This window comes from Strongylocentrotus purpuratus, unplaced genomic scaffold (assembly GCF_000002235.5).
Source record: "Strongylocentrotus purpuratus isolate Spur 01 unplaced genomic scaffold, Spur_5.0 spur5_scaffold_11, whole genome shotgun sequence".
NCBI classification, from domain to species: domain Eukaryota; kingdom Metazoa; phylum Echinodermata; class Echinoidea; order Camarodonta; family Strongylocentrotidae; genus Strongylocentrotus; species Strongylocentrotus purpuratus.
This window is the reverse complement of record NW_022145596.1, coordinates 6,899,755-6,926,648: the sequence shown is the minus strand read 5'-3', so window position 1 is coordinate 6,926,648 and position 26,894 is coordinate 6,899,755. Positions and strand designations below refer to the sequence as shown.

Genomic DNA, 26,894 nt, shown 5'->3' with positions numbered 1-26,894 from the left:
ATGATTATGCAAGCAACCAAATTTGAAGATGTACATATTCTGAAACCCTATACACAGTTAAAATTTTTGTGAACAAGTTGTTTAAAAGTTTAAACAACTCTTGATTAACGGGTGACCTGATCTAAGAGTTGTTTAAAATGTTAAGCAACTCGAGTTGTTTAAAGTTTAAACACTATAGTTGATCAACATTTTGAACAACTTGTTTAAAATCACAATTTAAACAACCGGTGTTGTTTAAAGACGGTTGTTTAAAACGGAGCTGTTGTTCAGTGGAGGTTGTTTACACCAACTGGGTTGTTTAAAGAAAGTTGTTTAAAAAGGAGCTGTTGTTCAGTGGGGGTTGTTTACACCAACTGGGTTGTTTAAAGAAAGTTGTTTAAAAAGGAGCTGTTGTTCAGTGGGGGTTGTTTACACCAACTGGGTTGCTTAAAGAAAGTTGTTTAAAATGGAGCTGTTGTTCAGTTGGGGTTGTTTAAACCAACTGGGTTGTTTAAAGAAAGTTGTTTAAAAAGGAGCTGTTGTTCAGTGGGGGTTGTTTACAACAAAAGGGTTGTATAATGGGGTATAATTTGGGTTTGATACTCTGAATAAGTGCACCACTACTTCTGGGTCTCTATATAGGTATATGAAGACTAGGGTAATTCTGCAATTCATGAATTAGCGCCAAAACAGTGCCCATTTTGCATGAGCGCGCATGCACGCACGTATAAACTATAGGGATGCATGCAATCCCTATGGCAAGGAATTTAGCACACGTTATAACCGAGTGCGCGATCAGTGCCGCACTGCATGACGCGACGATTTTAAGTCTACCTGTATTCTGACATTTGCGTACAGATACCGAAAATTTTAACTGTGAACTTACGCTATAAATTAAAAACTTCAAAGTGGTTAATAGAAAAGTGATTTCAATTAAGCCATTGAATCCCCAGTCACTTAGAAGCGCGTCGGTAGCTTGGTCGGCCATGATGTTGTGTTGTGGGTTGGAAAGTAATAACTATTAAGCTAAATAAATGTAAGTATAGAGACAAACAAAATGAAGCCTGCAGAAACACGTGTGGTTGCTTTGGTAGTTTAATCCAGACTCAATGTCCATGTGCTTTTACATATGTATCAATCTGTGTAGTCAGCAAAAGACCCTTGCATACACTTGCATTGTGTGTATGCATCTAATATGAATAACAATGAGCTGTGCCTTAACAGCTGCACTGCATTTCTAAGTGGCATGTCAATTTCAATTGCATGTTAGTTTCAAGGAACCTGTTTCTAAACATAACAATGTGAAATAAAGCCTTTAGCCAACACGCACTTAACTGGCACGAGACACATGACGTCATATGTAAACAACACTGTCTAAAAGCTCTCGTATAGTAGTCATTAAATTTTAAACAACGAATGTTTAACAAAATTACTTCTGTTTCGAGCAACATTGTTTACAATTTGATCAACTGTTGTTTAAGATAGTGTACAACTGTAAGTGAACATCACTTTTTTAAACAGCGTTTTTACTGTGTACATTAACTAAACTCACACTGTCACTGATTGGTAATCTTTACTTTAGCCGCTGCAAAGCTGACCCGGTGATTACATCCCCAAGCTCTTTGTATCCCGTGGCTCTGCGAGGAGCTTCGGCCTTCTCCATCCCTAGGCTATGACGTGGCAAGAGCTTCTTACAGTCAAACCATTACGTAATCATGGAACTCACGAAGACGATTCGCTGAACGCCCACTAATAACGGGATCCTGGAAGGTGGGAAACCATTACGCCCAGGGAGAAATACAAATGGAACTGTCGAAAGTCAAAATTATTCTCGAATCTCGATGGTGAAATGGGCGCCACGCGAATTCAAAGGGGATGAAAATGATGCTGAAAAATAAAGTGTTTTGACGAGAAAAAAATACGCAAGAGAAGTACTTGGAAGAAGCCACTTGACGGCGTGTCAAGGACGATGGTGATGATTTGTTATTGTTAGAGGGGGTATTCGAACCTCATTATGACGTCACTTGTTTTTTAAATCATGACGCGGTGACAAATGATTTAATCTCACCGGAACATTAAGTTTATGATTGATTTCCTCAAGTCTAACTGTGATTTTTTTTTTACTGAAATATTGACAACAAAGACAAGGGTGGCAATAATGATGATGGTGACGATGATGAGATTAAAAAAATACATATCCTGCACTTAATACCGTCGGTTATTTCATTTGAAAGATAGATTTAATTGTGAAAGAATTTGATCTCCTTACCTTCTTTCATATTCTGATGTCTCTGTTGTCCAAGTCCGTGGACATTGCTAACCATGGTGGTCGACAAGTTTAAACCCAGAGAATAAGTCTAGAACAGAAATCTTGTACATTTTTGAAATTGTTTGGTATCGAAACAAACTCTTCTCCGAAAGGAATATGACAAATAGATTAAACAAAAAATATGCAAAGTATTATATTCCTTTTGTTTAAGGTATGGGCAATGGTGTCGTGCTCTAATAAATACGTCACCGGACTGTGGATCACATTGTTCAAGTCCCACCGCGGCGGTAATGTCCTTAGGCAATACATTGATCTGCATCCCGGCCCCCCCCCCCCCACTCAGGTTTCAAAATGACCGCATGCGTGTTGCCAAAATGTCCTTTTCGTAACAAAAGAAAAAGGTCGAGCCGTATTGACTTTACACACCGGACTTTTGCTGAAAAGGGGGGGTCCGGAAAAAGGCTCGTATACAAAAGAAAAAGGTCGAGCCGTATTGACTTTACACACCGGACTTTTGCTGAAAAGGGGGGGTCGGTTGGAACACGCATATGCGTACCCTAAATAACACTGAGTGGGGGGCCGGGATCTGCATTTGCCACTCTCCACCTCGGTGTAGTGAATGGGTGCCTGCCTTAGGGCACCTGGGCTAAGACTAAGTTACTAATGCTCCTTTGTAGGCGCCTTCAGCATCCCCTAGGTCGGTACGTGCGCGATGTTAATGTAGCTATTATACTTGATTTGTTAACATTATCCACAAGCATTGGGGTAAAACCTTGGAGACGACACTGTCCTCAAGGGAGGGGGGGGGGGGGGCACTGGTATTATTCGATAAATAAAGAATTTACAACATATATCAGGAGGGGTGTGTGGGGTATCCTGTTATCTGCTTTCCTTGTTCTTTCCCCTTCCCTTATATTTGTCTTAATTCTCAATTATTATTTTTTCTCCATTCGATGAGGGGAGAGGGTGCCCCCTAGCTAATAAAATATCTTCAAATAAATAGTTATGTTATCATATTTAGAAGGAAAGTTTTAGGAATGGGTACTCTCTCAAAGATCTCAAAATGAGAGGTTTAAATCACTGCAGATATTACTGTGCTGTTAAAATGATTTTAAAGCAGGCGCTCTTGAACAACTCTTCTAGTCGCAATAATCTAATTTCAACTCATTGATTGAAGAAATAACAAAGATTTAATATCGAAATGAAATGCCCTCCGACTTTTATAAAGCATTTATTTTAATCTATAAGCATATTGGCATGGCAAACTTCAAGCTCTCACGAAAGTTTTTACAGTGTTTCGAATCAATTTCAAAAATTTAATTTTGTGATAATATTGTTTTAATCAAAATGTAATAAAAGATATTGCATTGAATTTAAGTTTTCAGAAACAACAAAAACATCGACAATAGCAACAACAGGAACCACCACCTCACAAACTTCAGCGATTTATGTGCACCATGTTGCTATCGTTTTCCAAACATCATTTATGAACAACTGGAAGGTTTTATGCAAAGACGACGAATGCGTCCTGCGAGTGAAAAGAAATGTGAATTGACTGGAGAAGGTACGACGATAGTATAGGATAAAGCTTTCAAGCTTGTCCGTGGGTGAATTTCGCGCGCATCATCGTTCGACCAATCTGAGCACGGCATCTATGCTCAACTTGGAATAAAATGAATAATTAGTGCCTGTGAGCTGATCAGCCGCTAAAGGCACAGAACACTAATTTCCACGTCACAATCTACGTATTGACGGTTTTTCGTTTTTCTCGTCACAGTTTTAGCTTATTCAATAAGCCTCACTTCCAGTTAAACCATTTTGAAATTGTCATCCGGGAGCTCGTTCACGTAAAGTCAGTAACTTAACAGCCGAAACGCACTCCTTGAAAAGCGGAGGAGTAAAGACACCTTGAGGTCTATAAATCTGGCCGTCAAACGCCCCAACTCGACCAAACACGTCCCGATAGCATAAGTGGCAATATATAGCGGACAAGCGGTCTGTAAATTTGATCATCATCGTTTTCAATCTCCGTTTCGTTGACATTTCCATCACGTGGATCGTGTATGGGAAGACGGTACTTCTGAAAGATATTCACTGAACTGGAGATACATTCCATGGCTAGAGAAGTCGGGCTTTCTTAGGGAGTGAGTTTAGAAGAAGAAAGAGAAGAAGGTGGAAGAAAGTTTGCTCTCTCCTTTTCCTGGTGGAGCAGCAGAACTTGAGAGGTAGTTTTTGGTGCCAAGTCCCTTTTAAACGTGGTATAAGGGAGTTTACGTTACAGGTGTACAGCCGATCATCTATAATCAACCGAATAAGGTAAAAGTCATTACCAATCAATTCAGTAACATGGAAAATCATCTCGTTTGCTGTATTCTCAAGATTATGATTGTTGATTAATAAGCTCTGATCTCCATGCCCTGTTACATCAAAATGTCGCCAATCTTATGTCATTCGATGTTAAATTGGCTGTGAAGATATGTCTGTATATCTTACTCGACCACTATTTCTCGTTACTGTTGCAGTATTACATTTGACTAATCGTAAAATTGAAATGTAATTAGATTCAGAAGGGATTTAAAGACTCTCGTCGTCTTAGTCACTGTCGTGTAGTGCGGATAAAGTTGAATTCTTAACCAGTTCATAACCCCGCACATGGAAAAATTGAATAAAAACAAAAAAGAAAGCAAGAGAGAGAGAGAGAGAGAGAGAGTGGGTATTGAAAAAAGTTAAAGGAGAATAGAAAATAAGGAAATCGTATCAATGAGCGTGTTTGTTGACCACCTATGGCATAAACCTTACTATTATTATTATCTATTTAAAGGCAACTACTTAAAACCTTATTGTTTGTTTAGATAAGCTCATATACAGCATTATCTTTATATAGGTACAATTAAATATTCTTTCGTCACAAATGATTTTAATTGATATTCTTGGAAATATACTATTGGCAAAAATATGATATTATTATCATCGTTATTTAAAAAAAATATATTATTGTTGTTTTTTTTGGGGGGGACGGTGGTCTTTTGGGAGCCAGATATGCTAATCGACGACATTTTTATCCGAATTCCTCCGACTATTATTAAATTTGTACAGGCTTTGGTCGACTTATTGAACAAACAATGGATTAACGTGTTTGAATTTGGTCACACTACACAGTGTACAAGTGCCATATGCACTGTAAAAAATGTGACAGTCTGGGGCTTTGATCCATGCAAGTAAAGAGTTGAAGCCTTTGTCATTTTAGTGTTTCTGAGTTCAAATGCTGCTTTTTGAAATCCACCTTTTAGAGATCATAAATAACTGAACGCGGAATGTCTATTTTGCAATTTTCCCGCCGGTGGATCGAGGAGGGGCAAAAGGCCCTTACCTCCCCCCGCCCCCGCTATAACAAAGAGAGAAAGAAGGAAAAGGGAAAGAGGAGAGCTAAAAGGGAACAAAAAAGAGGAAGAAGAAAAGAAAAGGGTGAAAAGAACGGGAGATCAGTTCCGGTTAATCCCGCCAACAACGTGTGGATCGGGGTGGGGGCCGAAAGGCCCTTGCCCCCCCCCCCCATCGGCAAACCTTAAGGAGGAGAGAAAGCGAAAGAAGAAAAAAAGAGAAAGAAGAAAAGGGGGCACTGGCGTACTGATAGAGGGGGGGGGGGCTTGGGGGAATTCAAATTCAAACGTGGTTTATTTCTAATTCCATAACGGCTTACAAATAATGCTGAAATCTTTCCGAGATTTTTCCTCAGTTTTGAGTAAATTATACTTTTGTATGCGTTTGTTGGAAAATGACAAATTCCTAAATTTACAGCCAGGCAAGAAATATGATTCTTGAGAAAAGTTAGGGCCTGGGGATCGGTTGGAATCGCAAGCCTCGAGCTCCCCCCCCCCCCCCCCTCCACTTTTTTTGAAAAGGTATAGTAAAGAGAAATAGAAATAAAGAGAGCAAGAAAGAAAGAATAGTACTAGCTGCTCATCCGACCGAAATTAAACGCCTAAAAACCCCTGAGCTTCAGGGTTCCGTCCCTTGCACCCTGCCTAGGGCCCTGGATGCTAATCTGACGGAAATGTAATGCCTAAAACCCCTGTTTTCTGGGGGCTTCGCCCGCTGGACCTCACGCCAATTAGTGTCCTGCCAGTGTCACAAATAAGGTATAAAAATGTTCATCTGACCGTAATCAAATGCCTAAAACCCATGAGCTTCCCGGGTCGGACAAGGTATCAAAATTTGTTTCTCCAATGAGTTAATGATTTAATGAAACGTAAAAGCTTCCGCGCTTCGCGCGAGAGGGGGGGGGGAGGGGGGGGGCTGAATTAAGACAAGGATTAAGAGTCGAGAACGGTACAACGAATCGTTTTCTTTCGTCAATGATTTAATGAAACGTAAAAGTTTCCGCGCTTCGCGGAGGAGGGGGGGGGGGCTGAATTTAGACAAGGATTAAGAGTCGAGCTTCCGCGCTTTGCAGAGGAGGGAGGGGAAACTCGCCCCTCCCTACATCCCCCCGCATTACGCCACTGCTGGTCACCATTACGTACCAATATTTGGCTAGCATAATTTCAAATTTGGCCCCCCCCCCTAAGAAATCCTGGATCCGCGCCTGTCCTAGATCGATACAATGGAAAATGTATCAGTCAAAGTAGTTATGTCTTTTATGTCATCGATTTTAACTCAATCTTTTAGAATATGATAACCTTAATTTTTTCATTTGATGAAGATAATAATTATATAGCCTCATCAAACGTTATGGACAAAAACAATGTTTCGAGGTGCGTGGGTATCCCCCCCCCCCCTTTTTTTAACATGATCCTGCATTCGTCTTCGCTATACCATTTACTAATGGCCCGACAGATAAAGATCTAATCATGCTAATTATGTTGGAAAGGCTGGAAGGTAAGAGCTGAAAATGCCATTTTTTTATTTATGAAAGTTGAGGGTAAATCAGATGCTGATAGGTGTCCGAAAAAAGGGAGAAGATGGATTTACCTTGCATCTCTTCTGATAATACTCTCGCACAAAAAAAAAAGAAACATGTAGGAAAATTTAAAACAAATCAGAAATGAAAACAAGAAGAGAATAATGATAATTTAGAATTAATGACATAGCAGAATCAAAGACCATGCAAAAAGATACCAATTTGACGTCACTTATTAGGGGCTCGAGCTGTCGATCGCGCCGCGCATGCGCGTTAATCAAGGTACCCTCTTTCCGTGGAATGGCGACATGTGCACAGACCAGAGTGCGAAACGAACGGAATTTATGAAAATACTGTGATAAAGATTGAGGACTAGATAGTACTGCCGCATATTTCTATGGAAATCATTTAGACAAAAAGGGTCCATATTAGCTGAGCATATATTGGAATCTCTGTGAGCAGAAATTTGGAGCCGAAACGCGCCATATAGTAAAAAGGAGAACGGTAAGGACACGTACAAATCCCTACCTGACCGCCCGTACATATGGCCCAATGCCGTGGCTTGCAATGCCAAAAAAAAATGGTCCATGTTGAAATTTATGTATTTTTCTTGTTAATGTTTCAGTTCTATGTCATTATAATAGCAATATTTAGTAATTTATTATCTTAGTATACATAATAATTCACTGTTTATGAGCAGATCTATAAAAAAATGCTTGAAATCTTCTCTTGTTTTTCATGCATTTCACATTGCTATCGCCTGTGGTGTACAGGCCGCGTGTGTGTAGCATTTGTGTACGCATTTGCTATGTGTGAAATATGAATGGACATTTTGTGCGGGATCACGGGCATGATACTGTACATGTGCGCGATCGGAACATGAATCATATGGCAATGTATGGATTGCAATTTGTGCACATGTTGACCTTTTCATTGCTTCTCTACTTCTCCATATTTTGTAAAAAGTGATTTCTTTTTTAAAGGGAGAACTAAAAATAATGTACAACTTAAGTCAGAGTCTAATTTAGTCTTTGCATTTTATTAAACTGTTTAGTCTAGGCCCTAGCTAGATTCTAGTAGATCTAGGTTCTATTTATTCTTCTAATTTTCTTGATTCTTCTATTTTGTCTCTTTCTCCCCTTCCTCTTCGTTCTCCTGTTCTTCTTGACCCTCTTCTCATCCTTCTTATGATTATCTTCCTCTTGATCTGCAATAAACAGTGTTAGATTATATTCAATGTTATGAGTCGGTAGGGGCGCTGGTCCGAAAATAAGGATCGTCTATGTTAACGCTGACAGACTTGTCTGCATTTTCGCAGATGTTTCATATTTCCGATGAACTGGGGAAAATTTTCGTGGACAATCCTCATTTTTTAAGACCCAATTTGTCCGCGTGTACGAAGAAGTCCTCGTATATGCAGACGATCCTCGTTCTCTGACCATCGCCCCTATTAATGAATATGATTTAACAGTAAATGTAATATCTCTTTAACAATATTGAGTAATTCCCATGACCATGCCTCCGGGCCGAGCCTTATATTTTTCTATGGTCCTGATGGGAATATCTAGGAATAATTTAAATACCCCCTCCCCCTTTCCAAAAGAAAATAAATTATTGTTGAAGCATTGCTGAACGAAGCATGAATTCATTGCGTTCGGAACCATGGCTAGGCAAACCGTTGTCCCCTGATCATTCTTATAGTACTGTGAAACGAGTAGGGGCCATGTTATAAAAAAGAATCATGTTAAAATTTCAATTAATTTCATTCAGCAAAATGTCCGTTTTTCACTGTATACTAAAGAAAGAGACTGCTATTTTTTGCAAGTCTTTAAAGGGTCATTGTATTTGTTATAGTGATTAATGTAAATTGATAATTGATTTATTTTCTTCAGTTTAAACAAAGAAGGCATGGTATTTGTCTCTCAATATTTGTGTGTGTGTGGGGGGGGGGGGGGGGTGGTGCTATTTTATAAACTTTTAGTAATGAATGAATTGCACTCCCAGAGTAAAGTTGTAAAATAATTTTGTTCACCATTTGGGCCATTCCATGGTAACTCGCGTTACACTTAATGGGTACATTGACACGATAATGTGCCTATATCTTTAGAACTGCTAGGATATACAAGATACTTTTTCAAACATGGACAGGGTAGATATAGAACAACTGAATGAAACAAAAAAGAAAATTGAAGAACAAAAATTTTTAGATTCTTGGATTATTGAATTTCGGTAACTCGCGTTACAAAAAAAGGACATGGTCAATTCTACGAGACCCTCTTTTCTCCTCATACTACACAATCTTGACAAAATCTTTCCTACTTTAATTTGATAGTAGGTTGTGACTTACTAGTATAAGATCACAATATTAAAGATAAGAAACAATGGACTAGTAAAATGCAGGAAGCAAATATGTCGGTAACTCACGTTACGGTAACTCGCGTTACATTTTGTCCGGAGGCCATTTTCACCCTATGTAATAGATTAAATACCACAGGACCCCTTAGAATATGGAAATATATTCATCTTTTTCCATTTAGCGAAATTTTCAGGAAAAAATATTACAAGAATCCTGTGTAATCTGCAATAAATTGGGTTTTTTCAGCTACAGTCCCACATGTACGTTTTTGATGATAGTTTGAGATCTTAGGAAATCAACAAAAATGAAAAAAAAATTGTATTGAATTTGAAAGGCCCTAATGTTTTATGAACATCCATGGCATAAGGTTAGTGATAAATCAAAGAATTAACATAAGAGGTACATTTCTTTTTTTGATGTCATGTCCTTCTTCTCATGGAATGGCCCATTTCACTTTTTTTCTTTACCTTCAGATTCTCCTGTCTGTTCAAATTAAGATATTACAACTTTCTGGCATTTCAGAAGAGAGTTCATGTATAACATCTCATGATGGCTGTCCAGCAAGCATGAAGAACCCTACTTCGACTGTGTAGACACAGTTGCTTCAAAGTCGAACAAGAGCACCTGTAAACTATAAGGATTTGAGAGGATTTTGGAGTGGTACAACACAGCTTCAGGCATGGCTACTGAAGTGGCTAAACAGGCGAGCTACAGCAGCGCTGTGTTGGGACCACCAGAGAAAGTACCGCAAGACCTACTCCAGAACGAGAACCACCAGGTCTCCGAGCACGTCTCTGAGCAGGTCTCCGAGCCGGACTCCTCGGAATCTAAAGAGAATGTGAATCCATCTGCTCCTCCCCCAGGTTCACAAGACGGAAAAGACGAGGAGAAGGACGAGGAGAAGAATTCAGAGAAAACTGAAGATAAAAAGAAATTTGTGCCAGCGCCTCCTCCCAAGGTGAATGCATGGCATAGGAACAAGCAAACACCAACCGCTGCTGCTGTAGTGCCAAACAATGTACAATCGCCTACACCAGCAGCTGCTGCAGCAACATTGGCCGCTTCAAAGCAGCAGCCCCAAAACTCCACTCAAAGACAGTTATCCCACAATAATAAATCCCACCAGGCTAATAAATCCGGGGGAGGTAGGACTAACTCGAGACAGTTTAATGGTCCGCGTGAGAAAAGTGCAAAGAGTCCAAAGGCAGAGAAGATAGAGAAGACTTCCACGAAAGACTCCAAGGAGTCGGAAGAGAGCAAGAAGGATGCGGCTAAGAAACGCACGGTTGAAGCCACTCCTGCTCCACCCCCTAAAGTAAATGCATGGACCAAAGCACCAATAAACTCAGTTGTGCCCCAGTGGGGCCTCCAGTGGGGAACGGTGATGGGACGGACGACACTCCTGATCCAACACCCGTTGCTGTCATTACTCCAGGTAAGTTTGATATATTTTTACAAATTCAGATGTAGTCAAAATTAAGGTCTGCAAATCTAAAACAATCTGATTTTGTTTTCTAGATAATTTGTAGAACTCTAGCAAGTTCTTTACTTCTCGAATCCCATTTTATTTTCTAAACAGATTAGATGCAGGAGAGAAGTAAATAAGTAATCATTATTGATGACTTGTCCAAAGAGCATCAACAATTTTTTTTACATAGTAAAAATAATAAGTAGCCAGTAATTTTGTTTGCCTGCCTGCATTGAATTAGATTGTCACTGGCTTTCACTAGCTAATATTATCAGCTCTCTAAGTTAATCATGGGTGCTGTCAATTAAATGAAACACGATTGCAGCAGCATAAAGAAATAGAGAAAGAATGAACAAACACAAGACGCAACAAATAAATACCTACATGGAGCAGAAAGTCTCGGTAAAATCATCCCAATAGGATAGTATCCTATTGGATTTTTGTCTTATGTCTGAGAAAATTATTGCCAGAAAGTGAAAGCAATTTGAAACAACATGCAGATTTATAATAATTAGACAGATATGTGTGATGCAGAGTGACTCTTTCTGTAATAGAGAAAACAAGAATTCATGGGTAATGTATACAAGATGAAGAAAGGGTGGTTATGTTGTGATTTTTTTTAGGAAAAAGTGTGGTGGTTACTGTAAAAAAAATACATGGTTATATAAATTAGATTTATTTAAATATCCTCAACAAGAAATGTACAAATGGTGTGCAATGAATCTAGGGCAAGACAATACAAGTATAATGTATGAAGAAAAAAAAAGAAGATAAAATTTAAAAGTATAATGAGTACCGAATTATCACAATTTTCCTTTAAACTGGGGTCCTGGTGATTGAAAACTGGTCGGGCCCTGATGTTCGATAAATTTCTACATGTGAGACAACAATACAGATACATGTACCTAAAAATTGGCTTGAGCAAGTCGGAAAGATGGCTAGAATTTTCAATTTTTACACCAGGTCTGAGGTGAAATTTTATTCTACAAATAATAGATATTTAATGATTTAATGGAAGATTAATGTTGGATGCCTATTTTTAAATAGTGAGAGTGTTTTCCTCATCAAACGTGTAGGTTACAGGTTCACAATCGCAACTGCAATGGCAATTATACATGTACAATTGTACATGTATGTGATTGCGATCAAAACATGACCCTGCATGTACATGTTTGAGAAGAAAAATACTCAGACAAATTGAGCCAAGTCTCGCATGGGGGGATTGGTGGACCGGATGGGAGAAATCAAATCTGGGCTCCAATGGGCATGGTCGGTGCCCAGTTTATAAGCTGAATGGCTCGGGCTCAAATAAATGAAATACAAACAAATATAAATCGAACCAAAGCAGAATGGTAATAGAAATGCACACTGTATTATCGTGGAGGTAGCCAATAAATAGTAAGACAGCAAAATAGTCTGAAATGAGTTGGCACCTGATAATTGTGGGTTTGTAGAGTTATGCCCCAGTGTTTATCTTGCAAGTCATTGGATATGAAATTCAGCTTGTATGGTTAGTAATAAAGTTCATAGTTGTGCAAGAATTTAAATGTAAGAGCAACCACTGTTAAATTCCATTATTGCAGGGATTTCTTGGAAACAAATCCTTTTTTGGATAATTGATGATATCAATTTGTGCAGTTTTTAGAATTCATAATTCCTCTTTTTTCTCTTCCCCATTCTAATAGGGAATTTGAAACGTGAGCATACAGTGTGAAGAATTGATGGTGTTTTTAATTCTGTAAAAACATGATACATTCAATGATTGGCTGATTTGCTTGATCAAGCAGGTTTAATAAATATACTTGTGGATACCACCTTGGATAGACTGATGGTGAGAACACATTGCTAGCTATAGAATACCCTGCCATGTATCAGTACCAAGGGTTAGGGTTAGTGTAGGGTCAGGGACTCCGGGGGTTAGGGTTAGTGTAGGGTTATGGTTAATGTAGGATCAGGGTTTGAAATATCTTTTTGTCTGTCTCCTTGGCCCTTGTCAGCAAAAATTGCCCTTTGCACATGCATCTTATTTTATCTGACCCCCTCCCTCCCCCAACATGCACACACACACACACGCACACACACACTCTTACTTAGCATGAATGATGTTGTACACTGGCAAGGAACCAGTGTGTAATGATACTCATGCTCAGTAACAGCTGTGTTCATGATCATGGTCATGTTGTACATGTAGGCCAACGCAGTTGTATCCGCAAGTCGGTAGCTATGTGGAATTTGTTGTTGATGTTTACGTTCATCAGTAGAGCCATATGTATGGTCTGGATATCATGATGATGACACATTATGTGCGCCATTAACCTGTGCAATGTACATGTAAACAATGATAGTATTTTAAAGTTAATTAACTTTATCTTTAGTTCTAGTAATGACTAAAATTAAAACTTTCACAGGTTCAAGTTTATACTCTCTATCCAAAAGGACAATATCTGCTCAACGATTCTGGTGGAAGAGAAAATAGCTGACTAACAAGCAAACAAAAAAGATAAGAAAATCTAACCTCGTGGCATGACTGCATGTCGAGCAGGAGAACACATGGTTCAAAAGAAAATGACTTTCAGCACCTTTTTAAATACAAATCGATCTACTCCATGAAAAAAAAGTTCTTAATTTACATTTTTAAAAGATAATTTCTTTTGAAATGCAGTCCATTATCAAAATTTTATATTAGCTTGAAACAAATCTTGAATCGCTCACATAAAAAAATGGAAATACATGTACTTAACAGTATAGGCCTATAGCTTCATGTACACATGCACTAACTTGACTGAGCTGAAATTTGTTGAGATGAATGTGCTCATGGATGCATGGTCTTACAATCTATTGATAACAACAGGGACAAGTGCGTACACAGTTACACACACACACGGACACACAACCTTGCACACACCTACATCATGTACACAGACTGCATAGACATATCTCATGGTCTAAGGTTACTGCTTGTACATCATTGCATGTATCTGATTAAAGAGCACAAAGGTCATTCAAGAAGCCTTTGGTAATTCCCAGAGTGGAATCATGGATATTGCAATTGTCACCAATCCAAATATGGTAGCCGCCATTGGCTGCTAATTGTTTGATTACTTTATCTTTGGCCGATATGGGCCGTACCTAGTCTTGGCTTTGAGAGACGTTTGTCTCCTTTTCCATTGATTCTGTTCCATGCTGTCCAGCAGAACATTCACTTTCCTCTAGTTCTGTGTTGGTTCCTGATTGATTTTATTCTTTTTTATGATTTTTAAAAAAATTGATGTACACAGTAAAACTATGAATGAAGTTTATTATTAAAAAGTTGTTAAAGAATTCATCCCTTTCAATGGGGAGTTTTTTGTTTCAGTTGAGTGTCATCCATGCCTGACAAGGACAAGTTAATATCAGTTTTGTTTCCTGATCAATCTTAATGTTCAATTTTTTTAATTAACAAGAAAGATTCATGATTTAGAATTGTGCAATACTTTCATGTTTCTTCTAACCCCCATCCCCTCCCTATCAAATGGGAATTTTAATACACCGGTATAAGGATTGTTTTGTGTTTATTTAGAATCACTGTCAATGCCACTTTATACAAAGTATTGTCTTTTACAAGGTATTGTATTACATTTTAAAGCAACATCAAGATTTAGGCTGTAATGGGTCTGAATTTAAGTCTCAAGTAGTGCAGGAAGGAGGGAGAAAAAAAATCACAGTTGGCAATTTTCCAGAAATAAGCAAGCATTGTTCATTCAGTACTATGGTCTCATGCAACATGAGTGGACCAGTGATATCTTGCAAGAAAGTCGTTTGAAAAACAAGAGTTATTAAAATATTATGGTTTACTTTCTAATTTAAATACAATGTCTTTATTTATGAAACTTGTGATAACAGGAAATCTTGTGCATGCATGGCAAGTTCACATACATTTATTTATGCTAGTTAAGTGAAAGTGAATCTCTTCATTTATCATGAGGTACCATGACAAACTTCAACATTTGTTAAATGATGAATTACTAACTTAACACCGGGAACACTTAACACTCGTGGCAAAAAAAATATTGCCGGCCGCAATGTAACAGTTTACAGTGTAGCTCCACATACATGTAATGTAGGCTTGTTATTGACACACCTTTTTCAAATTCAAGTAGTCTCAATTGAAAAATTAAAAAATGCAAATAAATGTTTCCTCTGCAAGGTTATGTGTTGTGTGGCAGACTGTCAGGTACATGTAGCATATGTTCACCGAATTCATGATATTGTCTACTTCATGCATGCTGGTATCATTTAGCTGTTTTGAACATCAATGTCACATTTAATTATAAATGTATTCATTTGACACTATTTTGCCTAGAAAGGTTGTCAACTGTGACATGATGGTTTTAATGCTACCAATAAAATGTCCTTTTAAAATTCTCTTGATGCACTAAATTGAATATTATAATTTATATTCATATAAAGTATATCCAACACTTTCTCTGAATTTTTAACCCAATGTATTTTCAATGAGATGATTATTATAATTAGAAAATCGGCAAACCTGTACAAAATATTTTGGCACATGTGTGATCATAATACATCATATCAGTAGCAAAAAAAAACCAAGTAGATGAGATGTGCACTCTCTGTGACGACAATGGTACAACCTACACACCAAGTACTCTTACTACGTGCACGTACGACACACAGATATCAGTGTGTTGTGTTGTTGTAGAATAGATACCAAGTTCAGTCTATCCAGTGCATGCATGCATCATGAATCACACCCAGGTACTGAGTATACTCTACCTGTTTACAGTATATTGTAGTAAGCTTCTCACACTCAAAGTAAGCACATAGGTGCTACTATGCATTTCTGCTACAGAAAGCAGTGTAATACTATACTAGATATATACATTAACTAACCCTGGTTCAATTTTCTGCATTTTTATGAAATGATGAAAGCCAACTGTACATGCCCTGGCAATGTACATGTATGTGTATTCATTTTTATGCAACATCTCATTTTAGGCCTAGACTTGTATAGATCTGTGAAGAGATCAGCAAACAAAATGATATGTACACATGTGTAGGTTGACAAGTATCTCAATTGTACCCTTAATTTCATTGCAAACATAGTTCAAGCAATTATTCCCATTTTTATAGCTTTGAATGCCCTTTCAATGCCCTTTCAAGCCAAAAATCATTTGCTAGATTTGTTTAAAAGTCATACTGTTTTATCTGTTGAGTGAATTTGACAGAAATTGTACACTCTATTTATAATTAACCAAGCATTATGAAGAGCTAGGTCGGTTCCTTAAATGTAGTCCCAGGTGTATTCATTTTTGTGAGGTTTTTTTCTTCGCTTGTTCTTCTTCAGATTACAATTTTTTTGGATGTTGCATTTGCCCAGTCAAGATAGTAATGCATATGAGGTCATTTACCCTAGACAATAAATTCAACAGCCATACCATCAACAAAACTACATGCACATTCAATCAACCTGATGTTTGTCTAGACAATAAATTCAACAGCCATACCATCAACAAAACTACATGCACATTCAATCAGCCTGATTTATTAGAAGTGAATTTTGAAGAGGCTATCACTATCACCATCGTTCTAACGACACGTCATGCATCAGTTAATGGTTTTTTTTGTTACATGTAGAAAGAATGACAGCATGAAATGTGCGTACCGTAATTAACGGTGTATGAACCGCAGCTTTTTGCCGCCGAAAAAATTCTTTAAATTTAATTTTTTTTTTTTTTTAGGGTTTTGATTTATTCCCCTCCACCTGGCGCTATGCCTGGCAATGTCTCCCAGCTCAGTAATCGGTGTGTTGAATCACCACTCAGAAACAACACTCAAATTTGTCTTGTCATCTTAGTTTGAAAGTAATCTTTCTGATAGATCTCAATATGTAGTTTATAATAATAATTCCTCCAATTTTTCTTCTTTTACACGGCTTACCACAAGGTTCTATCCTAGGTCCTCTTATGTTTTTATGCCTCCGTTACGAAGTAGCCGGAGGCATTATGTTTTCGGGTTGTCCGTCCGTCCGTCTGTACGTACGTCTGTACGTACGTACGTCTGTACGTACGTACGTCCCGTTCTCGTGATCGCGTTATCTGAAGAACCGATTGATGGATTCCTACCAAACTTAGGTCATGTATGTATCTTGCAGAGCCAATGAACTGATTAGATTTTGGGGTCACGAGGTCAAAGGTCAAAGGTCACAGGGCTCATTATGTATGCAAAAACAGCTCGTGATCGCGTTATCTTAAGAACCGATTTATGGATTCCTGCCAAACTTTGGTCATGTATGTATCTTGCAGAGCCAATGAACTGATTAGATTTTGGGGTCACGAGGTCAAAGGTCAAAGGTCACAGGGCTCATTATGTATGCAAAAACAGCTTGTGATCGCGTTATCTCAAGAACCGATTGATGGATTCCTGCCAAACTTAGGTCATGTATGTTACTTGCAGAGCCGATGAACTGATTAGATTTTGGGGTCACGAGGTCAAAGGTCACAGCGCACATTATGTATGCAAAAACAGCTCGTGATCGCGTTATCTCAAGAACAGATTGATGGATTCCTGCAAAAGTTAGGTCATGTATGTTACTTGCAGAGCTGATGAACTGATTTGATTTTGGGATCATGAGGTCAAGGTCAAAGGTCATGCGGCTCATTATGTATGCAAAAATAGCTTGTGATCGTATTCTCATTGGAACAGATTGATGGATTCCTGCCAAACTTGGATCATTTATGTATCTTGCAGAGCCAATGAACTGAGTAGATTCTTGGTTCATAAGGTCAAAGGTCATGGGTCATTATGCATGCTAAAATAGCTTGTGAACTCATTCTCATTAGAACTGACAGATGGATTACTATTTAACACAGGACATCTTGCAGAGCCAATGAACTGAGTAGATTTTAGGGTCATGAGGTCAAAGATCAAAGGGTCATATATGTATATGAGAAATTGCTTGTAGGCCTAATCACGATATTCTGAGAACCTGTTAATGGATTACAATTGAACTTGAATTTGAAAAATTTCTTCTGTTTTGGTTTGTAAAATTGCTCTATGACGGAGGCATCATTTTCGACTGCGCGCAGTCGAATTCCATCTAGTTTTAATTTACATTAATGATCTTACACATTCAGCTGCACCTCGCAGTTAAATGAAAGGCCTTTCCGCGTGGGTTTTTTAACACAGACCTGGCTTGCTGCCTGCCGACAGAGTCGACAGAGTCGGCATATTTATTTATTTATTTATTTACCGGTATATTATTTTTTATAAGGGCGAAAAAGAGGGGTGCGGTTAATACACAAGGGCAGTTTATACACCGTTAATTACGGTACATGAAGAATAAAGGGATAAAATACAATTAAACCAGTAAAGACCTCTCAAGGGAGACAAGAAAAATGGTCTTTATAGGCAGGTGGTCTTTATGTACAGGTTCCTTTAGTACAGGTTTCATTGAGAAAACATTTTCTAGGGAAATGAAAAATGTGATCTTTTATAGACAGGTGGTCTTTCTATACAGGCGGTATCTAAAGCAGGTTTGAATGTATGTATTTTTTTTTTGGGGGGGGGCTTTATGGGCAGGTGATCTTTATGTACAGGTTCCTTTAGTATGTACAGGTTTAATGAGAAAACAATTCCTAGGGAAATGAAAAATGTGGTCTTTCTATACAGGTGGTCTCTAAAGCAGGTTTGACTGTATGTACATATATATATATATATTTTTTTTTTTTGGGGGGGGGGGTCTCAGCAGTTCGATGGCGTAGAAATTTATTCTAGATATGCGCACCTGTCACCAAGGTAAAGAAAAGAAATTCTGTATTTACTGACTACCCCTTTATATAGATAAATCTAGTGCACAGGTGGCAACTCTCTCATCCTACCCAATGGGCTTATACTGTACAGCCTCATGCTGACATTCTGTACGTTGGTGGGATGGTGACGCCATACAACCTCCCTTCCATTGCATTCCATATGCCTACTTCAGAACACGTGGAAGCAGCAAAAGGATTTTGGCAGAGGGGTAATTAGACCGGCCTGCTAACATGTGGCAACATTTTTCTGGAAGATGAAATGATGTGTCACATTTTGTGCAGCTGGACGCAAATTATCAAGGATATTATCAATGACATTGGTAATGTCGGGACTATTCAATTTGAATTGACAAGCTGTACTGAAGACTCTTGGAATATGGAACCTATATTACGGTCTTGGATATTATATTTTTATTGATGATATACATCAGCTGGTAGTTACATTGTATGCCTATGCTGATGCACTTGGTGTTAATGGGTTATTGGATACATTGACAGATGTTAGACTAGTTGATCAGATTCCTATCGTCAGAGGAGGAAAGAGAAGACTATATTTTTAGGATATATGTAGGAATTATCAACTTTCAGTATGGCTGTGTCTGGAAATGTATGGAACTTTTCCAGTACAAGTCTTATGAGTAAGTATGGAGGATTTTTTTTGTAAGTGATTAAAAAAAAAAAAACATGTACACAAAATTTATAGAGAAATGATAAGTAATGGATTTGATAAAAATGATGAAAAAATGATGCTTTACAGAAATATTACTTTGGTCTTGAGATTCAGGCTTGCCCACATACAATGTGTGCAACCTCTCCACTCCCTGAGGAGTATTCCAGCCAGGTGTCACATGTGCATAACACTGAACAAAGTAGGGTTGAGGGGTTGGGGATGCATTTTTAAATAATAATCTGTAAAAAATTGCTCTCCATTTCCTAATAAAAGTGAGAAAAAATTGTCAGGAATGATTTTATCTCTACTTTCCAATATTTTTTTCTCTGCCTCAAACTTGTGACTTTCTACACCAGTGACTACAGTAGTTGAGCTGTCATTATTTTTCTTTTTCTCCCACACATGCATGTTTGTCACATTAGTGCATGAATCATGAAACCCCAAATGCAAATAAAATAAAAGAATTTGACTGGTTGACATTGGGATAATTGGATTTGCACTTGCATTGTAACAATTCAGAGTGGAGGCTGTTGCCCCATATTGAACACTTTACTTAGCAAACATCATGTCAAATATGATCATATGCTGTTTCAAAGAAGAGGGAGTCCCATCACCTCCATTTTAATTAAATATTGTTATTTTGGATTACGAAAAAAAAAAAAAAAATTCCAACATGGGAGAATTTGTTTGTCCTTTGTTTATTTCTTTATATCCAAGATATACTTAAGATTTTGCATTTTTAAAGATTCTTGTTGCTTAATTATAATTAATTTTTTCTTTCATGTCTTTTGCTTATCTTTATCGTTCGAAAAAGGTAAGGATTTGTGAGACTTCACAAGTTATTTTGGAAGTTATATTCTTTCTGCTAGCTGTTTGCCATGCCGACATGTGCACCTGTTTTTTTCTTTTTTCTTTTCATTTCTATCACTGGTTTTGTGTGTAAATTACCTTCTTTTTTGTTAAAGGCTATTTAATGTTTGACTTCCTTCTACCTTTTAATGGCGTTTTTGGAAAGAAGTGGCTTAAATGGGTTTTTTAAAGGGATAACGTAGCTTAGCTTATGTTTAACTGAAAATGATAGTACTTAATAAATGCTAAGGCAATTTATAGTTATGCTGTGAGAGAAAAAAAAATCATATCAGGTGGGAGTTTTGTTTTCAGTGAAACAGATTGATGTAATGTGTGGGCACTTATAAAATTATTATTGCGAAGTGTCTGAAACCAAAAGATATTAGAAATAATAAAGAGAGATTTCTGAGCTTTAGAGCTCAATGAATTTGATCCACATGCTGTCATTCATGGTTATTAACCAGTAGGGTCAGGAGCCGTCTTACCACGGCTACAACATGCACAGTATGAAAGTAAAAGAGATGCAATAAGCCACTTCATACTGTAGTTGCAGTCTGAGCTGAGCATGAGCAGATTAAGGTCATTGCAGACCAAATTGTGAAATACACAGTAGACAAAATACTGGATACTTGCTCATGAAAGTTATGTAATCACTATTCATTTATTCACAAGCAGTGCACTCCATGATACTCGGTGGAAGTATTCTTTGAAAAGGGGAAACAAAGGCTATTTATGTAGCACTTCCATCGCTGTAGGAGTGATTGTTTCAAAATGTACACAGTGGGACTTCTTAATGTTTTGAAGATCTGTGGATATTCGGGGTCATTATGGAAATGTGCTAACCGTGAACTGGTCTATTCAGTGGTGCAGGCAACTGACTGATGGGGTCCCATGAATATACTTGTTTGAGCATGTGAGCTTTATATACCTTACAGAATAAGGCTAAGAGAATCTTAAGTTGACCGGCCATACATGTAATCCCGTCATTGAAAGTCAAAGAATGCATGGGAATTTTCTGTCGTGAGTTCTGCTTGACTGGTTTGTCATGGTCTGTCATGGTTTATTGGACAAGTGCAAAATGTAGTATGAATGCGTAAACATTTAGTACCTGGGTTGCAGGTTCGATGTTATTTCTAGGGAAACTGTTGAGAAGTTGGTCTAGACTCTAGAGTAAATAGTGATAATGTGGTTAATGAGAATTGAATATTTAATTGAAAGAAACTGTCATTGTAAGCTACACTTGTAATTTGAATAATTTAAAGATATCAAGATATTCATCTGGCTGTGCTTTAAATTACTGTTTATGATTACGTTTTTTCATGCTTTTGGAGTTCGACAGTGATGTAAAATGTTAGCTACAGAATCTTCTTGGTAGGATAATCGAATGATTGTAAAGTTTGAGCAGTATTTTATGCAATTAAAGTATTGCCTCATTTGAGTGAATTATGAAACAAGATCAAGATCACTTTTATGTCAAACTGCTGATCAGGGAAGTTCTTATTAACTGGTTTAAGTTCCTGCCATCTGTGGACAACGAATTCCACAGGTTAAAAATAAATTGTAAAGACTTGTCCAACTAGGAAGTGTTTCATGTCACATGAGCCAATCGCCTATTGCTAATATTTCTGTAGCATGTTGCAGTGGCAGTTGTTGCTTTAAAGGAAAGCTTCAAGCAAATATTATTCTGATATCAGAGAGCAACCTTTTTTTTAATGCAAGATGTTGGAATTTTAAACACATTTCACATTGGGTTCGATTGATGCTCCTCCTTTGATATGCTTTTTTAAATGTAAACTTTGAAATAAGGAACGACATGTACAGTGCATGTAATTACATGATAGTGAAGCTTGTGGTGACATGATACGTCAACAGCTGTGAATTAAAGTGCAGAAATCCTGCTCACCGATGCATATAATGCACAATGATGTCATAACTGCAGAGATTCACGATGTACATTGTAACTGTGCTGAAGAACCATGCAAAATCGTGTCAAGGCTACAGATGTCAGAGCGACCGATGATTAGCTGAAGATCCCAACATGTTCATTTTGTAGTTTATTCTCAGGGATCGTTGGAGTGTGGGGAAAAAATTAGAAAATGAGAAAATCAGGACAGCTCATGCTGTGCAGACCTTAATTAGTCCCAAGTTTAAAAAAAAAATAGGGATTTTGACAAGTGAGATTCCATCACTTTGAATTTGATTTTTTTTTTACCCCTGAGATGACTTGGATTTTGCTTTATTATAGATGAAAAAGGCTTTGCAAAAATATGAATCAAACTCACTGAAGCATTAAATGTGGTTTTAAATTCTGATTGAATACTTTCCCTCAAAGAAGTAAATATTTGAATAGATTTCCTGATATTGTTTATATGACTGTATCAATGAATAGCATTTTTTGTTATTTGGTAATTTTGGTTTTTATGGATCGGAGAATTCAGAGTACAATATTTTGCCTATATGGATAGTGGAATGAGAAGAGGATGAGACAGGTTTCTAACATCAGTGCTACATTGAGCTACATGTACATGTATGATACCTCAATATTCTTGAGAGGAAATAAAACTAATTAATTCCCCTTTCATTTTAAATAAAGAGTGTGTATTCAATTGTCCTACTAGGAACTGTGTCCATAAAGTCTTCAATTTCAAACACATTTCATATGTAGTCTAAATTTTTGATGAAGATTTTTTTTCCCCCTGTCAAAGCTTCCCAATAATGATCTTTTTCACAATTCTTTTCTACCATACCTCTGTTGCAGAGTTGACATGATTTATGTTTCCGTCTAGTCTGGTTTATGTCTTGCTTCGCTCAATACCTTTAGTCAGGTATCAGTTTGATACCAGTTGTTGTTGTTTAAGTTTATAGGCCTTTTTCATTCATAAGTGAATATTTACGCCCGTTTCACAAAGCCTTCTTTTAATGACAAATGACAAAAATCAGTGACAAATCTGCTGATAACCAATCAAAAGCAAGGATTTCAGTAGCTTATAACAAAAACTGTCATTTGTTACTGATGACAAGTTTTGTGAAACGCCCCCAGTTCTAGATCCAAGCTACATGCTCACTGAAAATCTCATTGTTTTATCTTGACAGAACCCAAGGAAAGCCCGGCACCCGTCGTCGTCGTTGCTGCGTCTGTACCAGGGAATGCTGCTGCAGCTCCGTCCGTTGTGAAGGCTGCTTCCAAGGGCAAGAACAGTGTGGTAAGTGGCATATGGATACATTTTACTCCTTATTCACGGCACGGCAGACTGAAACTGTCTACTGCCACATTGCATGGAGCGTATGCGTTCAGTACACATCGTGATGAAAGTTGACCGTGCCAGGCCATAGTTTGTTCCATTAATTGATCATAAGCAGACAGAGTGAAGAGGCAATACACCGTATTCATGACATTGACCATCGTTGGACAAAGGGTCTTGTAAAAAATGCAGAAAATGGCTGATTTGGTAGTATGAACCAAAACCTGCGCATATTCACTTGAAAGAAACGAGATACACGCTTTCATTTCGTTTCTCCCACTCTGAAATGACTGTCAATATTTAGAATATAAACTGCCTTTTCTGTTTCAGACTGCATCTAATATTTACTTGTACTTGCTTCAAGCCTTTAATCTGTTAAATATTATTTTTATTTTCTCATTTGCATAAAAACAGATTTATTTATAGTAGGAAGTAATGTAATACCTCACTTTAGCTGAAGGTGATATCCGTCTTTGTACTGGGTTATGATGCATATATAGACTGGATTGTTATAACCAGCAGATTCAAGACCATATGTTATGATTGTCATCTTTTGCTTTATTTCTCTATTACAAGTACTTCCTCAATAACCTTTCCAATATTAAAGAGACCTGAAGGTGATACTCAAAACTAATTTTAATGAAAAACCGCCCACTTTGATGTCATCATCCAGAATGTGCAGAGCATCTTAGCTTCTGGAGTTTTGAACTTTCTGAACACATATGAGGCTTTGCAGAGCATATTAACTTCTGGAGTCCGGTTTTAACTCTTGATATGGAATGTTATGCGTGACATAAAATGCACTTGTGAATATTTGTGTTTGTCTTTTGTTGCAGGCGAGTGACTTCAATGACTTGAACAGCTGGCCTTCTCTAGGTGCTGCAAAAAAAGATGGATCCGTAAGTTGACTCATTTTGCTTATCTTTCTCTTCCACTTTCACTCATTTTCAAGTTACAGAAGTGATTAATTAGCAAGAAAGGATACAGCTAGGTAAAAAAAATTAAAAAATAAGAGCGAGTTGTGATCTAGTTCAGGAAAGCACTTAAAAATCCTTGGAAGATGAAGAAATCAAACAAATATTTTCCCCCTAAGGAAATTCAAATTATCACATCATTCAATAAAAAAAACGGATCCCCTGAGCAAGAACATAATTTTTGCATGAGACATAACGGTCCATGAAAGTGAACGTATCCTTGCAAGTATAATATTTTTTTATAAAATACTATGTAGGAAATCTTCAATCCGTTCTTCCTGGTATAATGTCCTGGTATAATAAGGAAGCAATTTATCTTACAAATGAAATGCTAAACCAAATGCAAATTACTTTTAACCGCACCAAGACCTTTCTACCATTGAGTGGACTCTGATTGATGGATGTAGTGGTATTGGGTACCAGCAAAAAGGATGCTTTTGTCATATCAATGTCTTCTCTTTGATTGAGAGCAGTCATCTATGAAGCTTCATTGGTGTAGTGTTGGTTATTCTACACATGTTTGATCAGTTTTTATGATGAGGTATTCTAAAGTTGCTCTGTTATTTCCTGTATGTCCATGTCATTCTCAATCTTTTCATCATGTGAAAGGTATTATTTTACTTGTTTAAAAAAAAAAAAAAAATCAACTTTGAGTGCTATGGGGAGAATGAAAGTTAAGAGTAATTAATACATAAATTCACTTACAATGTACATGTAGGGGGGAAAATGTAGCAGACTACATTCAATTTGTTGTTTGTGTTTGCCACATCAACAGAGTATACAAAATTATTCACAAAACATATAATTATGGTAGTAGTCTACAGACGTCTAAAATATTTCTTTTAAGCCTTTCGGAAATATGTGCAGATGTGTGCAGAATTTTGTCATTTTCACTTTGGCTTGGAAATATGTCATAGAACTTATGATGTGTTTAATATTCTATATAGAGGTCATAAAAGGGTTCGATTTCAGTTGGAAAGTAATTTTTTTTTTGTATACCATCGATATATAAGGTCTCATCTTATGCTCCTTTTTCTGGTATCGATAGGACCCCCAATCTCCCAGACGCAAGAAGGAAACCATCCCTTCCGGATCCAAGACCCCTCCTGCCACCTCAACCACGCCCCCACTGGTGGCCGAGCAGGTAGAGGCTGCCCCTACGCCCAACACTTCCGCTACCATCCCTACAGCTACTGCTACCTCGCCTAGGTCACCTAAGCCTGCCACAGAGGACCAGGCTCCACCACCAGCTCCTCCTGCAGTTCCAGCAGCTACACCTGCAGCTGCTCCGGAGGTCACCAAGGAGGTCACGTCTCCCAGAGTCAAGGCCCACCGGTCGACAGCGTCATCCTCAGAGAAGGACAAGCAGATGGAGGATGGAAAGGCTGATGGACAGAAAGGAAACAAGAAAAATCGTGGTAAAGGTATAGATTGATGTGAATGTTAGTGGTGACAAAAGACAAGAATTTTTTCTTTCACTTGGCAGGAATTAATTCTTTGAAATGCTAGAGCGCCAGAATGGCAGCACAGCTAAAGCCAGTGTAATAATCTCCAAGTTTGGAAGCGCTTAGTGATTGTAATAAGCGCTATGTAAAAACTGAGTATTCTTATTATTATCATGCGTCAGTGTCTAGTATGAGCCCTCAATTTTATTTGAAATGAAACAGTATGTGCAGCCTTGAAAGGTGACCACATATAACCTTTGGTCTGTTGCTATTGGATGATAACTTGAGCTAAAATCCTAGGCAAAAGGTTGAAATAGTCTTCTATTACGTCCTGACTGCAATTTAGCTTTAGTGTATTTCCCACAATGGGAATGAATATAGGCTATTTTGGGAACTCAGTCTTAATTGCCCGTAAAGATTTAGTTTGCATTAGCCTCCTTTTACAACTGCAGAAGTTTGGAGGTGTAGAGTAAGAATTTGGGTGCCTATGTGCATAAGATACCAGTTCCTGTGTAGTTTTGTTTGGAAATGTGATTATTGCTACTCACAAACTGCATTGTTTTTCTATACAAAGCAGACAAGAAACAAAAGTGGATCCCCCTTCCGCTGGACCCAGAGCCTCGAAACAAGGGAGGCCGAGATCGGGACCGTGACAGGGGACGCAACGCCTCAGGAGGCGGGAGAGTGAGGGATAGCCGGCCGGCGCGAGACAGCGAACGTGAGATGAACTGGCGTGATGTGCCACGCAGCACTGGTTCTGAGCCAGCTAAGAGGCCGGAGCGTCCTCGTGGAGATGGTAGGAACAGCAGAGAAACGTTGACGAAGGGTAAGGGTAATACCATTTCATCTAGCCATTAAAAGGATGGAAATTATCATTGATCACGAAATACTAATCTTTTGTTTTGTTTATGAGCCCATTACAAGCAATTCT

At 37.9% G+C, this 26,894-nt stretch overlaps 1 protein-coding gene across 6 annotated transcripts; it reads left to right on the top strand.

The window, feature by feature from the left end:
* The first annotated feature begins 7,429 nt into the window (after positions 1 to 7,429).
* Positions 7,430 to 26,836, top strand: LOC115922186 (translation initiation factor IF-2-like). Of its 6 annotated transcripts, none has more exons than XM_030980497.1 (5): positions 10,710 to 10,939; positions 23,396 to 23,505; positions 24,381 to 24,443; positions 25,567 to 25,936; positions 26,541 to 26,836. In XM_030980497.1, the coding sequence occupies exons 1-5, from the start codon at positions 10,828 to 10,830 to the stop codon at positions 26,819 to 26,821; spliced, it is 936 nt and encodes a 311-aa protein (XP_030836357.1). In that variant the 5' UTR covers positions 10,710 to 10,827; the 3' UTR covers positions 26,822 to 26,836. The 6 variants fall into 6 exon arrangements, with proteins under 6 accessions (XP_030836359.1, XP_030836357.1, XP_030836356.1 ...); XM_030980496.1 differs by having other exon boundaries at positions 26,538 to 26,836; XM_030980495.1 differs by having other exon boundaries at positions 25,567 to 25,942.
* The last annotated feature ends 58 nt before the right edge of the window (positions 26,837 to 26,894 follow it).